We start from the raw sequence: 18,064 nt of genomic DNA on the forward strand, positions 1-18,064 counted from the left end.
CCATGGGAACCAGCACGTCCCTGCAGTGCCCAAGTGCTGGCACAGACAACAGGCAGGAGAATGTTCTAGAGGCTGGGAGGGTCAGAGGCAGTTCATGGAGCGGGGAGGCCTTTATTTGGATTGAGAAGGTGAGTAAAGGCAGTGTGACCGAGATTCCTCACCCAGGGTTGATGTGTTCCCTTTAGGAGGTCGATAAACCATCTACAGTTCTACACCGCATTTCATGTGTCTATGTGAGAGTGTGTTGTTATTTTTTTCTACGTAAGGTGTTTGTATCTTTAATGAGAGTCTTAAAGGGATCACGTGACCCAGAGAAGTGTATGCACTACGATTCCTAAGAATTACACCTTTAATCCCTGAGTCTAAAGTTGAGCCACCTCCACTTTCAAAATATCTCAACATTAAACCTCCATCACCACCTCCTCCTCATCGCTGCCCATTACTTCCAAGAACACATCTCCAGTTGAAGGACGAGATATCACAATTAGGAAAAAGTTTTTAAATTTTTGTCTGTCCATTCTTAATAACATGCCATAGAGCCTTCTGTTAGTGACTGGTCTTTTGTGTCATTGGATTATCATAGCATCTGCTTTCAACAATCCCAACTGCTAGGACATGATAGCAAAAAAATGAAAAGCAGCGATTCGCTGCTAAAAGAATAGGATTTTGTGCTGTTCATGTTCCTTCATAAACCTCAGGTGACAGAGATCATCAACACAAAGACACATCAGAGGAATTTGTTCCTAAATGATTCTTGGAAAGAAACGACACGTGCTTTGTTTAACTGGAAAATACTTAAGAAAGTGATTTGGGGTGTTTTTTTTTCTGCTCTTATTTTCCTTCTGTACGTTCCTTCTGTATGTTTCTGTACATTTCTAAATTTTAATGATTTAAACTCAATTAAGTTCTACCACCAGGAAGCAAAGGCAGATATTTTGCACATCTGTAAAATTTCCTTTGAAAGTAACCATTGAAACGTTTATGGGAATTAATCAGAAATATGATTAGAGTACATTTTAAATTTCTAAAGAGCTGTATATGCAGTATCTTCTGCACACATATGATACCATTATGCCTTGGCACGTTATATGATGGTTTTATTAAACACATTTGTAGACGTTAACAAAATAAGCTCATCATAGTTACCTTCTGTTTTTCCTCCAGAGAGACGACCACCGAGTTAGCTGGAAGTCTACCAAGGTAAGCAGGCGCGTTTTACTTACTCTGCACGTGATTTCTGGTGTCCCCAGAAAGAGGTGCTATGTCCTCTTAGAGGGGCCTTCTTCATTATCTCTTCCTCACATCAGATTTTGAGACCTCATATGTCACTCTGTAAATGCCAGACACTGCATGAGTCACATGGAAGTGATGTAACCAAGAAGTAATAAGGGTGATGTCTGTATATGACTTGGAGGAATCATTCTCATCCCTTTGAAGTTCTACCGTGTATCTGGAGATGTGTAGATGAGCTGTATTCTTCACAGAAATCGTCAGTGTAGCTGCTTCCTCTGTCATATTCATGGGACTTGGCAATCTCAAGACACATTAAATTGGGTTTTTTTTTCTTTTGTGTATCCATTATTGTTACTGTGTTCAGAGATTAATGAATTTATAAAAGAATCCTGAGCTTCCTCTAAAGAACTTACATCATAGCTGTCTTGACATTCACTATTATTTTATATTCGTTTCAGACGTATAGCATAGTGGTTAGACATTTATATAATTTACGAAGCGATCCCTTCAGTTAGTCTAATACCCACCTGGCACCATACATAATTATTACAATATTATTGACTGTATTCCCTATGCTGTACTTCACATTCTTGTGACTGTTTTGTAACTACCATAGCAATTTGTACTTCTTAATCCCTTCACCTTTTTCACCCAGCCTCCCAACTCCCCTCCCATCAGGCGACCGTCGGTTTGTTCTCTGTATCTGTGAGTCTATTTCTATTTTGTTTGTTTGTTTATTCTGTTATTTAGATTTGACGATAATCTAGATACATGCATATTTCTTATCGTCGTGGAAATACTTCGTAATATTATCTCACCAGGAAAAGAAATCAATATATAAATTGATCGATGTATTTTATATATTTTTGAGATTTTATGTCTCTGTATGAAATAAGATAGGATAAATAGGATGCAAATTATATACAACTAGCCATCAAAAATGATTACCGCTATTTATTAGTCTGCAGACAGCACCTTACCACCGTGCCTTCCTCTTTGAAGGTGCTCAGTAGCCGTTTGTAACAAATGGACAGGGAATAGGGTATTGGGAACTGTCAGAATGAAAATCAAGAGAATCTTAAGAACAAGAAGTGTGAACAGAATATGATGGTGAACAGCACTAGGGAATAAGAACAGTACATATCGTCACCATCTGTTATAGGAGATGAGCACATTTGGTTGCTTTTTTTATGTAAAGAAAATCTTTGCTTATAGGATCATGATTAATATTTGCCAAAAAACTGTTTACTGTGATCCAAATATTTAAATTACTCCATGTCTTAATGCTTTGGATAACGTCCCAAAGAAATGTTTTAACTGTGTGCTGGTTTGTAGGGTTAAAAGCAGATCTGAGTTCTGGTGCCTGTATCCCCACTGCTTGTTTGTCATTGTGCCTTCCCTCTGGAGAAGGTTCGGTGTGAAAACTGAAGCATCCGGTCATTTTCAGAGAGAGAGTTAGTTGTGTGACTGCCCGTGTTTGTAGTGAAGGAGTCAATCCCAGAATAGTGGAATGAAGAATGACTTCCATACTTTTCTAGAATGGCTAAGAAGAAGACCACACTTGGTTGTCCGATGAGACCCACACGGGGCTGTAGTAGAAATTACTGAGATGTCCGAGAAATCGGGTACGCACCCCGAATTCCACCCAGCCGCACTGCATTGTGACCAGCCAGCGGCACTTCCTGTATTCACTGCGAGGGACCCTCCGTCGTAGCTGGTTTATTGCCCTAGGGAGTCACGCTGTCTTCTTGAGTTTGACGGGAGACATTTTAGTAATGAGCCTACTCACTTTTTCTCATCGATTTTTGTTGTCCAAATGGCGTAACGTCTTGAAAGTCAAAATGGCGACGATGCTGACCTCACTGCGATTCTCAGTCGTTCTAAGGGCATGGCAGTAAGGGTGTGAGAAATAACGTCACTTGCTTCTCAGCTTCTGATGGGGCCTCAGGCACGTGCAGTTTAGGACATAGCTATTGACAGTTGTTTCCCGTCCCCACTTTAACATGGAATCATCTATTTATTTGACCACGGATACCTCTCTTGGCATTCACAGTATTTCTTTTGCTGACACTGGTTCGTTGGTGCAGTCTTGTGGAATTCAATCAGTTATTCAGCTTTCAGTCCTTTTTTAAATTTCTTCAGCGTGTCACAGGGAATGTGCAAATGAGACCTGGAATACCCTGGCGCCATTCAGAGCAGGGCACCTGTAGTTATATTGTTTGTCGGCTAATGATTAGTAGAACGTGACACTGGGCTTTTTATCCTTTTTGTCCTAAAAGCATGCTTATGCTGTGACATCTAGGAAAAACAGAAAATTGCAATTCAGGCAACTGTTAACTAGGGATGTGTGCCTGGGAAGGAAGACAATGGCATTTTATAGCAGTTTTACGCCCTGGTTTTCATTGGTTTTGACTGTCTTGAAATTTTCCGAAAGGCCATTTACAAATATTGCACAAGGGTGGAGTATTTCAACTTTAATTGCCTTGCATGGCATTAATTTAAAGGAGCTGGCCACCGGTTGATAATATTCTGTGAAACTGTACAAATCATGTAGCAGTGGATTGTGTCTTGGAAGTTAAGAACGCTTTGAAGTTGAAATGAGATGTGTGTGCACGGTGCTCGAACAGGCAGCAGGTTTGTTTTTCATTACTAATGATAACCTAAATGCGTTTCTGAATTCTTGCCACTGCTGAAATTAAAGCCTAGTAATAATATGTCACCAGGAAAAAATTAGATTATATGAGCAACATGCACTAAGCATTGTAATTATATTATAAATATTAAAACCAATGATCTTGTTGGGATTAAAACAAATATTTAAACTGGCTACGCGTGCTATTCACGCTGTCCTCTTTATCTTGAAGTGTCATGGAAACGGATGTATGGGTCCATTTCTTAAACTGTGAAAATGATCGTTTTCAGTCTTAGATATGACTCCTCACTTTTATTTTGCTGTAGCAAAAATAATTTAGCAATCCAATTTTTTTTTTCCATTACAAGCATGTCTTTAATATCTTTTTTAATGGCAAGGAGTGCTTAGTTTAGGTAGATGTCTTTAAATTAAATTGTGGTAAAACCCCACTCGTTCAGATGGAACGGAGGTGCTAAATTAGTTATGATAAGCCGGGGTTTTAATATAAATGATGCCTGTACAGAAATACAACTTTATTTTGAATAGCGGAGTAAAGGTATGAACAAGGATTACATTAGCTGAGTTTTTAATGTAATCATTCAACATTAGAGGATGTTTTTGAAAAGAAGAGAGAGCATTTTAATTTCTTGTGCACGTCGTCCACTATTTCTCAACGTTAACTAAACAGTGTGGGAAATAAAGCAACTTAATAGACCTCAACAGACATCCCTTGGGTACCACGGCAGAGATTCACAAGCTGGCCCTTGAGGCACAGCACCCGGAAATCAGGATGCTCTTTAAGGAGCAGGAAGTATCAGTAAATGAAGCTTAAAATAATTAAGTACATAATTCAGTTGCCACCTTTTACTAGATTTTGGCATAAACCAATCAGGAGCCAAAGGTTAAAGTGAAGCTACAAAAAAGACTTAGACTTTTGTTCTTGTATTTTAACCCAATAACATGATATTTTTTCTGCGCCTTCTTTGCGGGTGGGGGGAGACGGGGATTGGGAACATAAGTATTCAGTATAAGCAGTGGGACCCCAATTCCTAAATACCACAGAATTACTGTTTGAGACCCTCTCCCAAGAAGATAGAACCACTTGGTTTATGTGTCTGTCAGAGCTAAGCCATTAATTGCATTGTAGTTTCACATACGAAACTTTTGTCTTAAATTAGGGATCTTGATTATTGGAAATGTGAATGAGAAAGATTTCTCGTTGGGATTGGGGCAAGAATGAACTTTCTGATTGACTACATCCTCAGTCGTGGGTGTGACAGGCCAGGTGGCAGGAAGAGGGAAAAGAGGAGGCAGAGAGAATTGGAGTAGCTCTGCCGGCTCGACTCCCCACCTGTGGCTCTGGAAGGGTTTTAAGTTAGATGTCTGTTCCCCTGTGGAGGGCTTTGGCAGGTGACAGAATCGCATATTGCTCACTACAAAATGCTATCTTCTGAAAGACTTTTAGAAATTAGAAGATAAAAATGTTAGTGACACCAAAACCAAAGACAACAAAAGCAAAAATAAACAAGCGGGAACTACATCAAACTAAAAAGCTCTGCACAGCAAAGGAAAACATCAACAAAATGAAAAGGCCAACTAGCAAATGGGAAAAAAATATTCGAAAATCATATATCTAATAAAAACTTAATATCCAAAATATAAAAAGAATTGCACAAGTCAATAGCAAGCAAGGAAACAAACAATCTGATTAAAAAATGGGCAGAAGACCTGAATGGACATTTCTAAAGAAGATATCTGGATGGCCAGGAGGTATATTAAAAGGTGCTCAGCATCACCAGTCATCAGGGAAATGTAAACTAAAATCAGAATGAGTCATCACCTCACACCTGTAAGACTGGCCATCATCAAAAAGACAAGAGATAACAAATGTTGGAGAGGATGTGGAGAAAAGAGAACCCTTGTGCACTTTTGGGGGGAATGTAAATTGGTGCAGCCACTATGGAAAACAGTATGGAGGTTCCTCAAAAAATTAAAATTACTCTATGATCCAGCATTAAAATTTCTGAATATATAGCCAGAGGAAATGAAAATAGGACATCAAAGAGATCGTCTGCACTCCCGTGTTCACTGCAGCATGATTCACACGAGCCAAGACGTGGGAACAACCTAAGTCTCTGGCCGTGGATGAATGGATAAAGGAGATGTGGGGTAGATGTACAATGGAATATTATTCGACCATGAGAAGGAAGGACTTCTGCCGTTGTGACAATATGGGTGGACTTCGAGGGCATTATGTGCAGTGAAATAAAGCAGACAAAGAAAAACACCGCATGGTATCACATATATGTGCAATCTAAAAAAAAAAAAAAAAAATCAAACTCATAGAAACAGAGTAGGAAAGTGGGTGCCAGGGCCTGCGGGGGAGGAAATTAAAAAAAAGTCTTGGTATTTTTAGGCTGACCTCTTACTTAGTAACCTAGAACTGATGAAATTTCCTGTCTCCTTTGTAATCCCTAAGAAAGAACAGTTCCTTCAACTTTCCTGGGACCTAAATCTGGTGCTGTTCAATATTTATGAAATCCATCATTTATTCCTTAATTCAGCGAAGGTGCATCAATCATTAGCTGTACGCCAAAGATGGTTGTAGGCACTGTGGTTGAAAACCAACAGAACCTCGTCGCTTCCCCTGGGCAGTTCAGTCTAGGGTAGCAGGTGCTGAAATCACAGTGCCAGGTGGAACGTGTTTCAAGCCAGAAGAGAGGTAGAAAGACATATATGCAAACAAAAGGCACCAAGGGATTTCAGTAACAGGACGGGCCACTTCCGACTGGAGGAAGCAGGGACACCATCATGAATGAGCCTTCTGAGCTGGACGTGGGCAGATGGGTCATATTTAAGCATGTGGCAGTATAGGGGGCTGTGTACCCCACACAGAGGGAACGGCATCATTGAGGCCCGGGAGTGTGTGCAGGGAACAGGAAGTGGTGACATCTTGTTGGACAGAGTGCAAGAGGGAGGAAGGGGAACTTGGGGAACGTTCTAAGCTGCTCCTTAAGAAGACTAATCTGGGCAAATCGATAGAATGGAGAAAGAGAAAGAAAAAGTTGAAGTTTTCCACATAGAACCCCATGGCACCCCCAGACTTTGTAACCCCCAGAGCCTCTCTTTCTCAGATTCACTGTTTGGCTGGCAGTAACGAACGAGCCCGCTTGTGATTGGTGATTGGTTTCCAAACCTTTCACTGCCTAATTTCCTGTTTCCAGCACGGAACCACCGTACTGCATACTGACTTTGAGGCCACAGTTGCAGTTGGTTAAGATGGATTCTCTACTCCCTGCCCCAAGGCACTGTAGCTATATCAGGCTGGAGAATGCAGATTGAGTTTATAGCTATAGTTTAAGAGGTCAGAGAAGGTCAAGTTTCACTCAGCACCCTGATACAGCCCCATTTTCTCCTGCCATCCTCAGCATGTTAGGTATTGTATGCTTCATGGTTACAATGTGATTGCAGCAGCTCCAGCCATCACATTGAGATCTGACCACTTCCGGTGAAGAAGGACATTTCCTCTCATGTATCTCCGTTTTAGGGAAGAATTTCTGGACCATCTTAGTAAGTGGAAATTGGTTTTCTGGTATTAGCAGCCTTTATAATGGAAGGCACATGCTGCCATCAAGGAGGAAGGTAGGGGTCGGGAAGGGGGATATGGCTTATACGTACTTGAGGAATGGTATTTGCCACAAGGACAGTTCTGCTCTCTTTTTCTTCTCAGCCTATTCCAGCCAGGTTTCGGACCCTTTCATTCCACTAAATCGGCCTGGTCAAGGTCAACAGCAGCTTCTTTCTAGCTAAAATCAAAGGCCATTTATCTGCACTCTTATTTGGCCCGTTCAAGACAGGGCCTTCTTCCTTCTCCATGAAATGCCTGCGTAGTTTCCAGGACACCAGACCCTCCCAGTTTTCTTCCTCTCTCCCTGGCCGTCCTTCCGCAGTCTTCCTGCCTGTTCCTCTTCTGCTTGACTCTACCTGTCGAGGTGTGTAGGTTTCCTTCCCTTGGCTGTTTCACTCTTCACTCATAGAGAGGATGTGGAGAGATTTCACCTAGTTTTATGATTTTAAACATCATCTTTATGCCCAGCTTCTCCCTGGAGTTTCAAATCTGAATACCCAGCTGTCGATTTAACAGCCCCACTTAAATATGTAAACTTAAACTTGACGTGACCAAAAAAGAGCTCTCGAATCCTACCCCCGCCCACCTTGCCACCGTGCACCCAAATGCTCAGATGAGAAACCAGGAGTCATTTACATTGCCTTTCTTTTTCCCACTCTTAGCAGGCCATCCATCAGCAAAGCCCATTGGCTCAACCTCCAAACTTTACTTTTAATTTATCTCCATTTCTCTTTAAAGCCCCACTCACACTGTTAAAATGGCCCCCTAAGTGGTTTTCTGCTTCCTCTGTTGCAATGCGGGGGTTCACATATCATGTGATCCTTTAAAAGTCACCAATGAAACCATACTGTTTTGGGTATCAGTTTCCTGCTGCTTGGAATAAAGCCTCAGCAGTGTACTCTGGCTTCCACGGGCCTCCGTGGGCTGCCTCCGTCTACCTCTGCAAGCTCCTCGCCCCTCACTTTCTCCTGCACCTTGTCCCCGACACGCTGGCCTTTCTTCTCTCACCTCCTCAGAGAACCGCTTTGGACCACTTTGTTCTGTACGGCCCCCTGCACAGCAGTCACTCACTGCCACATTGCCACACTGCATCATCCACATAGAACCTGGCATTACTTGTCCATTAATTCACCCATTTATGATCTCATCCCCTTCATCATCCCCAGATCACGGTCTCCTTCGCCTTTCCCATTTATTTCTCAATTCACATGACTCAGGTCAGACTTGGCAGGCAGCGGAGATTTGTTGAATGACTGCATGAGCCTGTTTTAGAGTTTTTAAAAAATGAGGTCTGGTTTCCAGTTCTTTGCCCGTCTTTCTTCTGCTGCTTGGAAATCCCATCATCTCTCTCGTCTGTCTCCCTTTCTAAGCTATCTCTCACTTGTTCTCCTAGACCATAGTTGGCAAATTATATCCTCAGACTAGACCCAGCCTGTAGTCTGGTCACATAAATAGGTTTGATTGGGACAGAGCCGCGCCTGCCTGTTTGCGTGTTACCTGTGCCTGTTTTTACACCACAGCCTCTCAGGTGGGTAATTGTAACAGACTATATGGCTCGGCAAGCTCAAAATATTCACTGTTTACCTTTACAGGAAAGGTATCCTACCCCTATTCTAGACATATCGTAGATGCCATTTTTCCCGCAAAGCCATGTCTTCCCTGAAGGGTTTTATGCTCCTTCTCTCAGTTTCCAAAGCCCCAGTGCTAGCCCCCGTCCCAGCGTTTGAAACCACTTGCTAATGTACTTTCATGGAGCACTTTTATACCTTCTCCGCTAAGTAGGAAACACACCGAGATCCCATGATGATTCGTTATTTCCCCTCACTGCCTAGCAATGCCTGGAACGTAGTAGACCCTGAGTAAACATTTATATGTTTCACCGTCTGAGTGAATAGATGTTTGAGTGAATGAAAAATAGTTTGTACTGGGAAGTATCTTAGCTCGGGCTGCTGTAACAAAACACCTGAGACCAGGTGGCTTAAACTACAAAGAGATTTATATCTCGCGGTTCTGGCAGCTGGGAGGTCCACAGTCAAAGTGCCAGCGGATGCAGTGTCTGGGTGAGGACCTGCTTCCTGCTCTGCGGGAAGCCTTTCTGCTGTGTCCTCACATGGGGGAGAGAGGGAAAGCACGCTCTGGGTTCTCCTCTCATAAGGGCACTAATCCCATCACGAGGACCCCACCCTCATAACCTCATCTAAACCAAATCACTGAGGCAGCTCCACCTCCTGATTCTATCACAGTGTGGGTTAGGGCCTCAGTATATGCCTTCGAAAGGGACACTTTTGGTCCCTAACAGGAAAGGAGGGAGGGAGCTTTGAAGAGAAACCCTTTCGCAAAGAACCACTATTAGACTAGACACATGATTTCTGCCTTCTGTCACCCTTCCCACTCTGCTCGCTGATTCATACTCTTGCCACAGAGAAGAATTCGTCTTACTGGCTAGAAAGTTATTAACCTAAATTTGACATTACCAAGCTGTTCAGAGCCATTGTTATTGAGTGTCTGTTAGCATAGAGATTAAGAGATTGCGCTTCGGGCTCAGAAATGAGCCTCTGAATCTTGTGTCTGCCATTTCTTAGTTGTGTGACCTTGAGCAAGCTAGTTAACATCTCTGCCTCCATGTTTCATTTATAAATTTGGAAAAATTGCGATACCCATCTGATAGAGTCACAGTGAGAAGATAATCCATATAAAGTATTTAGCTCAGAGCCTGGCACACCGCAAGCGATCAATACATGGTAGCTATTACAGTGATTCATTCAAAGATAGCTTTATGCTGTTTTTCTTTCTTTTTTTTTTACCAACACTTGGTTAGTGTCCATATCCAAAACAAGACACCTTATGTCATTATAAGAAGCAACCAAGTAAAGCGATTTGGCACATACGCCCTGGAGCCAGACTCCAGCATGTGTTCACACCCCACTTTGTCCACTTACTGGCTCAGTGACTTTGAGTAAGTTTCTTAATCTCTCTCTGCCTTGTTTTCTTTTTCTATAAAGTGGCGATGATGATACTGTTCTGAGAATCAAATGAAGTAATACATGTGAAGTGCTCGAAACAGCGTTTACTTTGTTATTTTACTGTAAGGAAATTTGAGTTGCGTGCTGGTTGAAGTTGAAGGTGGGGAATGAAGGAATGCCAAGCCATAGGCCACATGCACCTCTAATTCAGAGATCAATTATTCAGTGGCTAGATTTTTGCCTTGCTATGAGTTACTATTGATTTAAAACAAAATACTGAAACATTAAATATAAAATTCCCTTGACCTTACTACACTACATGAAAATAACGATTACCCAAAAAAGTATGCATTGCAAATACTCCCCATCTGTCATAGTCGGCTCTATCAGCAATGTGGTTTTCATTAATGCTCCAAATTACCTAAGTCAAAACATTCCATTCTTTACAGGTGTATATAAGAGTCCATGGTGACTGAATTAAATTACACTCATTTTATAATCTAGTATTCTGATGTATCACAGACTTATCAAAGGAATGATCTTTACAAGGAAAACTTTAGAGTATCGTAGAGTTACTCACTGTGTGACCTATTTAAACTGCTCGAATCCGTCTTGTTGTAGCTGCATAATTAAATTTTAAATGGAACATGATAAAGAAATTATGCTGGCGGTCTCCAGAGACTTCGATACCCTGTTTGGCTCTTTATAAGAGTATAGCAAAGGCATACTTTAACATTTAATAAAGGCCTGCCCTAATTTTTTTTTTCTTTTAGGTTTTCCTTATCTACTCAGTAATCCAAAGCAATCTCATATTATCCACAAGTGTTACCTGAAATAAATGATCAAAATAAAAATTCTTAAAAGCACATTTATCACAATTCGAGAATTTCACTATTTGCACATGAGAGCTTTGTGCAGCAGTCGAACTCCTTTTAAGATAAAGCCTGCCATTTCCTGAATTTGTCACCAAAGAGAATTGGAGCTGTATTCATTCTGCTTGTGGAAGCATCGCTATCTTCAGAGCTTCTATGCCAGGGGTAGGAAATGGTTTCTGCGGAAGATAAAGTTTTGCAATTAGAATTCCTTATTTGCTATATAAAAGTTGCAATCTTGAGAGGATTGAAGGGGAAACACACACACGCTCACACATGCACACACACCCTGCAGAAAGCAGAGCCAATGCAGAAGGAAGGGGAATTCCTGACTCGAGTGTCCTAAGAGCCATCGCAGCCTCTTAGGTAAATAATTTTGTGTCACAACCTTCCATTGTTCATTTTCTTTGGTGTTGAAAGGAACAGTATCGAGGTAAAATTCTATGTTAGATGCGGATTTCACCTAGTTACCTAGTGCGTAGAAAGCATCTGCACGTTAGAAGCTGCTCTGGGCTCCCCAAGGCTCCTTATCGCTCACTGTCCCCTGAGCTTCGGCGAAACCCTGGGCGGGGCGGAGGGGGTGGCTTCCCTTCCCGCTCAGGATCAGATTGGTTTTCATACCTTCTGAAACATTTGCCTCCACTCATGTTTGGAATTGGGAAGCTGCCAAGGACGTATGAATTAACAAAATTCATTCTCAGTTATACACACCAAATTTCAAACCCTGTAAACCTTCCCTTTCAGATTAGGTTTTATAAATGTTTCTATTAGGTATTTCCCTTTTCCTTCTTTCTGGCAAATATACAGATTTCCTTCTGGGCCCAGATCACTCAAGCATCCTATATTGTTTTCATTTTTCAAATAAGCAACATTAAACTCATATAACACTATATAAAATGAAACCGAGGCCGTGACACCAGCCAGCAGAGAGAACAAATTCGCCATTCAGCCTGACTGTTCATCCCTAACCTTCTACTTGTGTGGGTTCATCCTTACCCGTCCTTAACCCGCCACTGGATCTAACTTTAAGGGGAAATGACGAGCCGCATGAAGGGCCCTAAAGAGAAACCCAGACTGGGAGCGCGGTTATCCAGTGAGTAAGGAGAAATCTGGCTCTACCACCACAGGACAGCATTTGAGACCCTTCTTCACCAGCTCCAGACCTGCGGATCTCCGCTAGTATCCGCAAGAGTGACACCTGGTGGCTCACAGTTCAGTGTAGTGCACCAGGTCCTCCCAAAGTACAGGGGAATCATTCCCAAATTGGGCTTTCAGTGAAATAGCATTCCGAGGATAGTTCACAGGTTAAGTAAATGTGTAATGTGTAATGAGTAATGAAGGTACATAGGGACATAATAAATGACGAAATTTTTAAATGAATCTGTGGATATTAACAATATTGTTATTACTAGCTGCATCATTGAGCACCCATATGAACAAGGAAATATATACAAGGTACAGTGATTCCCGCCTTTAAAAACCAAAAGATTCTAAAAGTGGAAATCTGATTCAAGTAAAATACATTATTCCGTAGATCCCAGTGTCTGTCACGGGATAAGGTGAAACCATTTGTATTGAGTACATTGAGAACCATATAAATTGACTAAATCTTTAAGTTCGCAGGAGAGATGGAACATTTTATTTCTGGGGGTCTGGCAATCAGAAATTAGATATCACAAAGGAGGACGTAGATCTGCTGGGAAGAGAAACAGCAGTAACGAAGCAGAGCGCAAGGACTAGGGAGCGTCCTGAAGCAGATTCAGCCAGCTGGTTTCAGCCAGATGGTTTGTTGAGAGAATAATGAAATATGAGATTAGAGAAGTCAGAAGAAGCCAACTTGCGAGCTTTAAAAATGATTGAGGAGTTTTGCTTGTGGTTTGCTTTGTTTTCTTCTCAGGAGGCCTTTGGAGGCGTCAGAGCAGGCTGAATACGTGGTTCGGAGTGTGCTGGCAAGGGTGATCAAATGCCGTGTCCTCCAGAATGCCTTGCAATGAGCAGGGCCTCACCAGCCCACAGGCTCCCATAGGACTAGAACCAAGTCCATTTTGCTCCCCTTATTATCCCCAACGCCTAGCACAGGGCCTACAGCACACAGTAGGTGCTCAAATATACACCAGAAGAATTAATGCGTAACTGGGAGATAAGGATTTTTCGAAATAGTCCAAGTGAGGATAATAAAGGCATGAACTAGACTGGTCATTCTAGAAAGAAAAATGTGCTTGCTCATCGATTATAGGAAAGAGTAGGAAAAACAAATCAATAAGGCTTAGGTGATGCAGGAGATAGTGGTCCGAGGTTCCCCAGGGTTCCGGTCTGGGAGCGTCGTAGAATGCCACCACACATCGAGGCAGGCTGGAGGGAGCTCGTTGGGAAATGAGGGGCTAGAAGGAGGTTTGTTTGATACTGAGGGATAAAGGCCTGATGTCTAGGTGACCCTCCCGGTGGGGCCGAGGGGCATTTGTGGACGTGGAGCTGGACGTGGCGCTGGAGGTCGGAGGGCCTGGGAATAAAGCGTCTCGGAAGTCGTTTGCGTAGACGTGTTGTTGAAGTCATTTTGTTCACACAAATGGGTTTTGCAGTTGCCTTTCAGGACGGCACCCTTTGCCAAATTAGGTGAGATGCAAATTTGGGAGTCCTTGAGGACAAATAACGTCGAGGCAGAAATAAATGTAATGCTTAAATGCTAATTCTAAGTCTAATTCATTCTGGCAGTTTTTCAGGAGAATTTAAAAAAGGAGTTCTCGGGAGTAACTTACATATAGACTGCCCTTCCCTTTTAAATGCCCACCTCGACTGCCATCTCGTTCCTGACTTTCCCTATGAAAACTTGGTACACGACGGTGTTAGAGGAGTTTTGCTGGCAGCGGAATTATGTTTGCTGCCTGCTCTCATTTGGCCTTTCTCATCTTGGCCTGGTACTTCCTGGCTAATTCCATCATGTCTGGAGTTTCATCTTTTCTGGGTTCTTGCCTGAAGCTCTGGCAGTTGACAGTGTTCACTTGAGAAAGTCATATCCAAGTTCAGCTTCCATCATGCAAGAGAGTCCCATCAATTCACCAAGGTGAATTGAAACCAAAGCTGAGTATGACATTTTATCCCTTCCTTTGGTAAGCTACTTCCAGTATTGCCTAAATATTCTAAATTAAAATGTCTTATACAAGAGGAGAGAGGAGCTTGGGGAGGCTTTGGAACAGCTAAGGGAAGACAGGTCATAAAGTAGCTGCCTGCTGGCGTATATAGCACATGCGGCGTATCAGCCCAGAGTTCTTGAGCCAGCTATATCGTAAATTTTGTCTGTTGACGTGTGTGGACATTCAGACATCACACAGGGATGCTTATCAGGGTGAAAAAGTTCTGCTCCTCTTTCGAGAATCGTACCTTAGAACTGGAAAATGAGACCCTGTGAAAGGGACTAGGGACTGGAGAACAAGGTGACACCAGCGTGGTGGTTGTGAATCCTCATAGCTTCCTGGCTGCAGAGACTTCTCAGACGCTCCGCTCTCCCTCACCCTCTCCCCCTCTCACTGGGTCCTCCCCCTTCTCTGATATACGTGTGCATCGAAGTTGATTTTTGTAAAGTAGAATGAGGCAATCAGACCTTTAGAAGGAACAAAGGTAAAGAAATGGTTATTCTCACTCCATTAAAAAAAAAATAGATCAAAATTTTTCAGTAAATAAATGTTTTTCCTAAAAAGAAAAGGAAAAAGAAGAAGAAGAAGAAGAAATGGTCACTCTCGGTGGAGCAGTGATCACATTTTAACAAAAACATTGTCTAAGATCACGAAGTAATCTGCGTGAGAAATGCCAGTATGCTTATGTGATGTGACTGCTCTCCCTTCAGGATACACCCATTCTGTACGCTGAACAGTACACCTTTAGAGCTGGCCGAAACTTATTTTGTGTCATCCCTTGATTTACAGATGAATAGACTGAGCATGAGAGTGGAAAGCGAGTCGTCATACCCACACTGTCTGGGCTTGCTGGACGAGCCAACGTTGGCTCGGTGCAGGCAGAGTCCAGTTGTTATTTCAGTACCCATTTAGGGGCCAAAGAGCCAGGAACCCCTTTAACTACTGCCTAGTTTTCTGCATCTCCCCGCCCTCCCCCGCCGACCCCCATTCTTTGGTAACTTCTGTCTCTCTCCCACGCCTGCCCCTGGGGACAAAAACGTCATTTCTTGTATTTCCACCAAAGCCTGTTCTGGCTAAATGGAAACCAAGGGCTCAAACAGGTGTCTGAGCCGTCACATCATGCCGCACCACAGTGGTTCTCAGATCTCAGTGTTGAGCTGCACATTCTGATTCAGATGGGCTGGGGTGAGACCGGAATTCTGCCTTCCTCACAGCTCCCGCAGGAGTTCTGAGGATTCTGGTCTTCGGACCACCCGATGGGCAGCAAGGGACTGCAGAACGTCCAGTCACCTCTGCGTGAATACAGTGCTTTTGTTTATACTACCTTCTCTCTTGTTGACTTGTTACCATGTACTTTGTGAGAAGGTACTACAAAGCATTTTGGAAACTGCCACTGCAGGAGTTATTTCTGTTCAGACTCTGAGTTCCTATCAAACTGCCGTAGAAGTCTGTGGATTGAAAAGCACTATATAAAGGATAAAGGCAATATTGTATGTTACTGAGTTCATATGAGTTTAGAACGCAGTAACAATCAAGATTCGACTTTCAATTCTGAGTTTATGATGAGTAGCTATCATTGAAGCAGAGGACAGAGTTTGGCTATTAGAAAGTTTGATCGTACATATATGAAGTCTTATTTATGTCAAGTGATTGAGTCCTCAGGTGTTCGCATTCTGTAACCGTGACTGTAAACAGTAAACGTCTAGGTGGTGTCATAGCGTGAAATATGTCCATAGTCAGGAATCAGCTTGAAAACTATAGTCAATTCACAGACTGTCTAGCCGACTCATGGAAACTGACATTTGATGATTGCATGGATGAAATGACATTTACTGACCACACAGATGTTAAAATTGTCTTTGTTTTATTTTTTCTGTATGAAACTGAAAAGTATTATAGAAGCAATATTCCTTCTTTCCTTTCGCCTCTATTCCCATTCATCTTATCCCCTCTAAGTAAATTGGGGTGTCTGGGATACAGCAATTTAATCTGGAATGACTCAAGAGAGACGGAGAGAGAGAGACAGGTAACAGCGAATATTCAGAATTCAGTAATGAAACATAATCACTATAGTGAAAAGCCAGCTGTTCTTTGTTTTCTAATAGGCATGTGATGTTGATGAAAAATAGAATTAAAGTAAAGTTTACCACATAGAATTCATTTGATTCATTTGATTCTGTTTGCAGAATTGGAAATGTTATTTAGGTTTAACAAAAAGCTGAACAGTACAGCCGGTTCAAAGACCCAAATTCCAAAGGATTATCTTTAAATTCAGAGAATGAAAAATGCTAGTGCATTATATTTAAGGCATTGCATGGCAATTCTTTCAGAGAATATACCTGTGTTTACTACATTTTCCAAATTTCATTTGAGTGAATGCTTTCTGGATTTTTGTGACTCTTAGGGATATATTAAAATGTTATTGCAAATATACCAGGCAACTTAGATTTAGATGATTCACGATTTAAATTATCGCATTCTGCTCTTTTCTTACTTGGAAAAAAAATAGGAGTTTTGTGACAATTCAGAGTTACTGTACTGTGTCTCCCCAATGAATGTAAGTTCAAATAATTTTCCCTAAAGCAGAGCCTGAGACAAGGATTGGAATCCAAGAACTTGAGGGAGTAGGGACGTGAGGTTAGGAGGAAGCACAGCCAGTAGACATATGTTCATGAGTGGGCTACCGCCTGGGCAGCAGAGACTCAAACCACTGAGCCCCCATGGGGTGCTGTTCTACTGAAGGGCCAGCAAGAGGTAGTATATCCCATAATGCCTTATCCTTCAGTGGTTGACATCACTCCAGGGACATTTGTTCTCAGGCACTGTCTTCCCCAAGCTCAGGCCAAGCACTCACTCCTAGGGCTGGAGGCAGCCCTCTCTGAAAGGCAGAATGAGGCAGGAATCCGTGGACTTCTGAGAAGGTTCTGCAGGTGACCTTCAGGGCAAACTCAGGGCATCAAAGCCGGGCAGTGTCAGTATCCATATTACCAGTGCAGTCACATTGCAGTCCCTGCACCTGTTATAGTGCCTGGCACCTAGCAGTTGCTTAATAAGTATTTATTCATTGAATGAAGGAAGAAATGGAGGGAGAAAGAGAGAGGGGGAAAATGCATGACTCAAATAGAATTGGAAAAGCCAGCATTGGCTACATGTCAGCCAGTAGACAGGCAGATCAATCAAAGATTAGAGATAGTTTGTGAAAAATGGTATTTTACTCTTGACTTAGGTCCCCAAGCTAATATCTAAATTTTATGCTGTCCAGGTTTATTATGCACGAAGAGATGAGAAAAGAAAGGGTAAGCTCTGTGCAGGAACTCTCAGCTCTAAAAGCTGGTGCTCTGAAGGGAAGTCGACTCCCGACATTAATATGTACATTGTGTCCAGTTTTTTTTAAAGAGGAGCAGGGTGTTGATCTTTGATTAGTCAGTGTTTATGAGTTCCTGATGTTCCAGTTGGTTCCCAGATATCAGTGAATCATGGAGTTGCTGTGTGGATTGTCTAGAACTATCTAAATTGTAGACTGGAAATGGGACTGACTTGCTTCCCAGTGGTAGAGGAGGGAGTGTGGGGTGAACTGGGGAGTGTAGGTTTGAGGTAAAGACAGC

The 18,064-nt window shown here is 42.3% G+C and overlaps 1 protein-coding gene across 3 annotated transcripts in view; it reads left to right on the plus strand.

The window, feature by feature from the left end:
• Positions 1 to 18,064, plus strand: part of LOC112475630 (CUGBP Elav-like family member 2) — a 404,363-nt gene that overhangs the window by 110,232 nt on the left and 276,067 nt on the right. For 2 of the 3 annotated variants that reach the window (XM_025043408.1, XM_025043405.1), the window contains exon 2: positions 1,165 to 1,200. The exons of the other annotated variant lie outside the window; for it this stretch is intronic. In XM_025043408.1, the coding sequence (XP_024899176.1) occupies positions 1,165 to 1,200 (36 nt within the window). The remainder of the gene's footprint in view (positions 1 to 1,164; positions 1,201 to 18,064) is intronic. 3 annotated transcript variants of the gene reach the window in all.

The sequence above is a fragment of the Pteropus alecto genome, unplaced genomic scaffold (assembly GCF_000325575.1).
Source record: "Pteropus alecto unplaced genomic scaffold, ASM32557v1 scaffold11, whole genome shotgun sequence".
NCBI classification, from domain to species: Eukaryota; Metazoa; Chordata; class Mammalia; order Chiroptera; family Pteropodidae; genus Pteropus; species Pteropus alecto.